This window comes from Pundamilia nyererei, unplaced genomic scaffold (assembly GCF_000239375.1).
Source record: "Pundamilia nyererei isolate P.nyererei 1_Seehausen unplaced genomic scaffold, PunNye1.0 scaffold00045, whole genome shotgun sequence".
Lineage (NCBI taxonomy): Eukaryota > Metazoa > Chordata > Actinopteri > Cichliformes > Cichlidae > Pundamilia > Pundamilia nyererei.
This window is the reverse complement of record NW_005187446.1, coordinates 2180589-2186782: the sequence shown is the minus strand read 5'-3', so window position 1 is coordinate 2186782 and position 6194 is coordinate 2180589. Positions and strand designations below refer to the sequence as shown.

At 41.7% G+C, this 6194-nt stretch overlaps 1 protein-coding gene across 1 annotated transcript; it reads right to left on the bottom strand.

Annotated features, from left to right (window-relative positions):
* Positions 1-2455: 2455 nt before the first annotated feature.
* josd2 (Josephin domain containing 2) lies at positions 2456-5951 on the bottom strand. The gene is made up of 5 exons (XM_005732003.1): positions 5687-5951; positions 5361-5489; positions 4433-4558; positions 3244-3438; positions 2456-2980 (listed from the first exon to the last, which is right to left on the bottom strand). The coding sequence occupies exons 2-5, from the start codon at positions 5480-5482 to the stop codon at positions 2872-2874; spliced, it is 552 nt and encodes a 183-aa protein (XP_005732060.1). The 5' UTR covers positions 5483-5489; positions 5687-5951; the 3' UTR covers positions 2456-2871.
* Between the last annotated feature and the right edge of the window lie 243 nt (positions 5952-6194).

Sequence of the window (6194 nt, the reverse complement as noted above, 5' to 3'; positions counted from 1 at the left end):
CCAAACTGTGTAAACTGTGGTGAGCCAAGTCAGAATGGTATTGACGTTACTACGTTGTAGTTTTATATTCTTAAATGTATCTGTACCACCACTTTATTTTCGAGTTTTTATATAAATATTGTTGTAGAAAAGCACTGGCACGTAGCAACAAGACACATTTTTTTTCTGTGAATGGTTATGCAGTTCCTTCACTTGGTATGATTTGTTTTTTAAATTACTTTTTATAGGTGGCGATTCTGTATTTTCCTCGTATTACCTTATGGTACTCTGTATATCTCTCACTGTCTGTAATATCTGAATAATCATGAATCTTTGCTCTTTAAAAAAACAAACAAAAAAAATCAAAAAAACTTGAGGGCTGCCGTGACTCTGTTTTAATGACGGAACGGAGAACCGCCACTCAATCGCTGAGGGTGGAGAACTAGAAATCCCATGCCATGACAGCAGGTACATAGCAATATGATTCTTGCTACTGGTGCTGCAGTAGCCCTACCATAACTAGCAATAATAACTATGTATAGCGTTGGATTTCTGAGATCTCTCCAAGAAGTTTTTGTGTATATATGGTACCGGTGTGAGATTTCATCGAATCCCTCCCTCTCTGACCCCGTTAACCCTTGAATTGAGTTTGTATGGTTATCAATGCTCCTTTTGAATGGCATCCTTTTACACTCGAGAGTCTAATATAAATAAAAATAACTTCAATAACCCGACACTGGTCCTCATCTTCATGTCAACACAATGCCAAGAAAACACACACACACACACACAGACTTGTACTTAAAACAAAAGGTCAATGTTTAATATAAATTTAAATATTATTCACCTCTGAGCTTAGGTTTATGTGTAAGTTATTCACTAGTGTGTATCAGAGACAGCGCTCCTATTCTTTCAGATATGCATAGATCACTAGGGGAGACAAAACACAAGTGTAGCGCCTACATACAGTCATGTGTCCAGTGTTTTTGCATGTTTTCAAGATTAGTGAACTTAACACTGCTCTGTACCCCAAACCTGGATTCACTCGCTAACTCTTCGTGATATCAGCTACTTTACTCTTTGCATCATCTCCCTGGGTCCTGTGGCTTCCTCACAAAGTCCAACAACATTCATAGGGTTAAGTTATTTGACTCTAAATTTACTGTCAGTGTAAATGGTTGTGTTTCTCTGTCTTGGCCATGCAACATACTGGCAACATGACCAAGGTGTACCCTGCCTCTCACCCTGTGACAGTTGGGATTGGCTCCAGCCCCCCCGACCACCCTAACTACCCCAACCTTGAACTGGATAAACAGAAGAAAAATGGAAAGGCCTTCCCAAAACTTACTGAAAATTTATGGACTATGCTTAAACACCGTCTCTGTGCCTGATTTAAATTAACTCCATATCTGCCAGGATGAGTGGTCAACTATTCAGCCAGAAGCTTCCAAAAGAGTCTGGCTGAGGTGCAAAATGCCAGGAGAAATTTAACCAAATATTAGTGTGGGTGTATGCAGATATTTAACCCTGTGTGGTTTAGAGAAAATCCAGTTTCAAACCTGCACAGCCAATTCTTGTTTTTAAAAAAAAGTCATTAAAGACGTATGCTGTACAATCATTCCACCCTGGAAAAAAAATGTTTAAAGAAAGCATTAAAAGCCCCAAATTGTCATAACATTCGTGCCCACGAAGAGTGTGTGTAAACTTCTGATCACAACTGTGTAACTAGACTAAAAAGAACGCAAGAAGTCAAGTAAATGGATGAACACATGCAAAGACACTGGCGCAGTCTTCTGGTGCCTCTTTAAGGCGATGCATTCAAGGCTCCTGTGCCTGCATGAGTGCTAACAAAGACAAACAGTGCAAATAACTCAAACGCTGCAGTGCATAGAAGGTTAATAACAAGGGTGAAGGAAGAGATGGCGCTCCTTCACAATCAACGCATTCTGGCATAACCATAACGCATGAAGGACATAACAAACTGGATCTAAGACAACAGTATCCTAAGTGGCGAATTCATCCTGATAGCATTTTAAGTAATCAAATTTTTCCAGTTACCAAAAACACAGTAACATTTCACAATCAGGGCCCTGTTTCAGAAAGCCGGTTTAGTGCAAACTCTGAGTAAGTATACCCTGAGTTAACGAAAACGGCTATGTTTTGCCATGCATGCTCCCTTTCTTTTGCAGCTGAGGCTGTGTTACTTTTTTTCCGCGGAATTTGCATGTTATCGGCATATGCTGCCATCAGAATTTCAGCCTCAAGCGCTGTAAAATACATTGACCGTGCCTTCTTTCCCTCCGTCTCCATGGTGACTCGCTTAATCTGTGCTCCACTAATCAGGGCTTTATGTATCTTCGTGCGCGTGCTTAACTTGGGGTTAAAGCAACTCCGCGTTGACTGAACTAATTGTTATCAGCCTTTCTGAAACCGAATATTCCGAGTTGGACAGTTCGGGGTTACTCAACCCTGAGTATCGTTTTTCACTCTGAGTTTTCTAAACCGGCTTCCTGAAATAGGGCCCAGGTCACAACAAAAGTGTCATAAACTAGCACACGTTTGCCTCTAACCTGCAACTTTGTCAACTCAAAGAGTTAAAACAAAAAGTACAAGATTATAGTTGACGTTGCAGATAGATGGGTCATACCAGAGCAATGGTTTTCTTTTTTAAGCCGTTACAATCAAGCAGTTCTTCATTTCAGGATTAAATGCCCACCTATACTTCTCTTTGGAATTTGTATGTTTGTGTAGATATTAAATGTATTTTAGTGCATTCCCTGAAGATATTTTTTAACGAGGTGTTTGCTTCTCTCTTTCAAAATGTCTGTCATTTCCCCAGAGGAGGGTTTCCCCCCCCACACGCTTTGCAAAGTTATATTCTGTCCCAAGGCATCACTTCTTGCTGTCAGCGTTCAGCCACGAGCCGTCCTCCTCCACCTCCCGTCGGACAACGAGCAGCATCTCTGCCACGTCCTGAGAAAGCTGTTCAGTGAGAAATGTGCTGAAACAGAAGCGAAGAGAGAGAAGGTTAGAAGAACAGACAGTGGGGATTTTAATAGAGCACAGTGTCCTAACACAAAACAAACAATGAGCTAACCCCCACTCCCATGTGACCAGTCACATGGTATGACTCACTCAATGAGTTCAAACAGCACACCAAAGCCAAGTTTAGATCGAAGTCAGAGCAGAATCACTCACACAGAGATTACATCTCTGCTCCTGAGAGTCCGGGAAACATTGGACGTATACGTGCGCAATTCTTACCGCAGCTCTGCTTCTCCGCCGATGCAGACCGGACTCTTCAGCTTAGAGTCCAGGTTGTAGTACTGTCCGCTAACTTGCCGAACTGCGAGCCAATGCCGCCGCCGGAGCGGGAGGGACACAATCCCCAAAGATACTCGTGATGGGACATTCAGAATAAAGCCTTGGACCTTTGACATACAGAGGTTCTCAACTTCCCTGCAGTTTGAAAGAGGGGAGAAAGAAATCACTAAATCAGCCACTTTGAGATAGTCTTACTTAACCAGTTATTACGCGCAGTGCATCTCAGGGCATTTTTCATTATGAATGACCTCGACCCGGATAGCCTACTTCTGCAGCACTTACTGAGTCTGTAAATCTATCAAAGCACAAAATTCATTTTCACATGTAGCTGCGGTTTGGTAAGACTGCCAATATGCTTTTTATGTGTAATCCAACAACGCCTCAGGGTTACATCACAAGTGGTTTAAAATTAAGATGTTGTTTTAAGGGAAAAAAAAAAACAAAACACCATCTGTGTCTGAAAATAGTCTCAAGAATTCCCTTTTATTACAACAGCCTGGCACTAAGAGCTGATCTCAATATTCTGGATCCCCTTGCAGTATACAGTCCCAGCCACTTTATTAGGTACACCTTGCTAAAACTAGGTTGGTTGGTTGTAATCTCAGTTCCCTGTGTGGCCCCCGGTCTAGTCTTCTGATACTGTATCCCATCTGCTTCAAGGTTTGACATGTTGCACATTCAGAAATGGTGTTCTGCCCTGGAGATGGTTTCTTGGGAAAATCCCAGAAGATCAGCAGTTTCGGAAATACACAGACCCATCCATCTGGCACCAACAACCGTGCTACGTTCAAAATCACTTTAAATCATCTTTCTTCCCCATTCTGATGCCCAGTTTAAACTTTAGCAGGTCATCCTGACTGTGTTTTGATGGCTAAATTCCTAAACGAAATGAGTTGCTTCCATGTAATTGTCTAATTGGATATTTTTATTAACAACCAGCTGTATAGGTATGGCTTAAAAAAAGCGACTGTGAGATTAAGTAAAGGAGAAAGGTAGAACAAACAGCCTGGAGACATGATGTAAATGAAAAAGTAAATTTCAAATTTAACACCAACATTATGAGCACAGAGGCGGGACCTCTACACAAAATGACTTTCTGATTTCACAGACTTCAGTGTGACTCACTTACCTGCGTTTGTCCCACCACACCGCAGCCAACTCCCGGCTCTGTAGTGCCGCCATGATGACGTTGACATCATAGTTTCCCGTCCCTAACACCGACCGATGTGGGTTCACAACACACTGTGGAGCCAGCCTGCCACAAGAGAAAAAAGGCAGAGTTTTAAAAAACCAAATGTTATACTGCATCTTCTTTACAAAACTGTTTAGATTTGTTTTACTTTCTTGCATATAAATATCATCACAATGCATAACTGTTGTCCCAAAACAACCACACCGATATGAAAAAGCTGTGTTTTTGTGGGGTTGGGGTTGAGCTGCTCTGCATTCAAATAAATGTTGTTTGTCAAAAGCCACAGAGATCATGACTCATCTGGCCTCATGTTCATTTAAGCTAATGGCTGCTGACATACATGCCAGCCTCACTGAAAAACAATGGTTTCTGCTACACGGACAGCACCCACTGCTCTTTCCCCACAAAAACTTAATGTTAAATTTTCCCAACAGTGAATGTAAAAACAACAACAAACACCCACACACTTCTGATCAAATTAAAGCTTTTGTTAAGAATAAATGTTTGGCATTTTTCACTTTTAGGTGGAAGACATGATGGCTGAATGAGGGAATTCAGTAATTTCTGCTTGAGTCTTGGAGTTCCCAGTAAAAGCCTTGCTCGGCACTGCCAAAACTGAAGCTAAACATGAAAACCTGTCATGTTCAGCATCTCACACACGCCTTAGAAGATAAAAGCAGCTGCTGCATTGCAGAAAAATGATAGTCTGTTCACAGGGTAAACAAATGATGGAGTATTGTCTGGAATGTTGAGGTTATAAACTGGTCAGATCATTGGTGAGTTTAGCAGATGGATCGTTTGAATGCTGTCGCTGGTTTGTGTACAGATTTCCGTACACCGTCACGTCACCCAGAGGCTCCCCTACCTTTTGCATATATCGTCGGCTGTCTCTTTGGTAAACACCCGCTCCTGGAGCACGTTGTTGAGTGCGTGAATTGCGCACAGCTCCAATCGTTGCTTCTCATGAAACACCTCTCCTTCGCTCATACTAAAGCTTCACAGACAAACGAGAAGTCTCGTTAATTAACTGTCATGTTACATCTGCTAGCTAGCAGTTTGTAGCCCATTCAGGCTAGCGGCTGCTCGCTGAAAAATCTGAGTATACACTGTGTTTATGACTGCTGGCAGTTTGGAAAAACATCGCTCCGATAAACTATTATTAATCAACAATAGCTAAACGAAGCTACCAACCTGCTGATAAAGCGATGCCCCGTTTAAATGATGATGGAGCCTGACAGCTACATCCAGAAACCGGAAGCTGAGCCTTTGTTGTTGAGGTGGTGTTGGGGTTTTTTTGTCGTCCGTATGCGTCCCTCACATCAGGGCTGGAAACCCCGCCAGTTTAACAGTCTAATTATGCTGAATAGAGGAAAGTAATAATAATGGCAGGATTAACTCATCTTTATCTCACCAATGGTGTCACACACACACACACACACTTCTTCCCCGCGTCTAATCACTGAGCTGATGCTGCAGCGCCCCCTAGTGACGAGCCTGATTACTGCTGACTGCGGTGATACAGACTGAAGTTGATGAAGTGAGCTAAGCCTCGAATAAAAATAAAAAACTATATTCTAGGAAAAATATAACTAAACTAAATGAAATTAAGTTGTACAACCACCAAACTGAAATAAACGAAATAAATAAATAAATAAAAATATGTAGGAGATAAGATAAGATAAGATAAGATAAGATAAGA

Bases quoted from the DNA above. Each gene is read 5' to 3' on its own strand.
- josd2 (XM_005732003.1), bottom strand. From the start codon at position 5,482: ATGAGCGAAGGAGAGGTGTTTCATGAGAAGCAACGATTGGAGCTGTGC. The intron at 4,559-5,360 runs GTAGGGGAGCCT...CTCTTGTGGCAG, and splicing joins GCCGACGATATATGCAAAAG to GCTGGCTCCACAGTGTGTTG. The intron at 2,981-3,243 runs GTAAGAATTGCG...CTTCTGTTTCAG, and splicing joins GGCGGAGAAGCAGAGCTGCG to CACATTTCTCACTGAACAGC.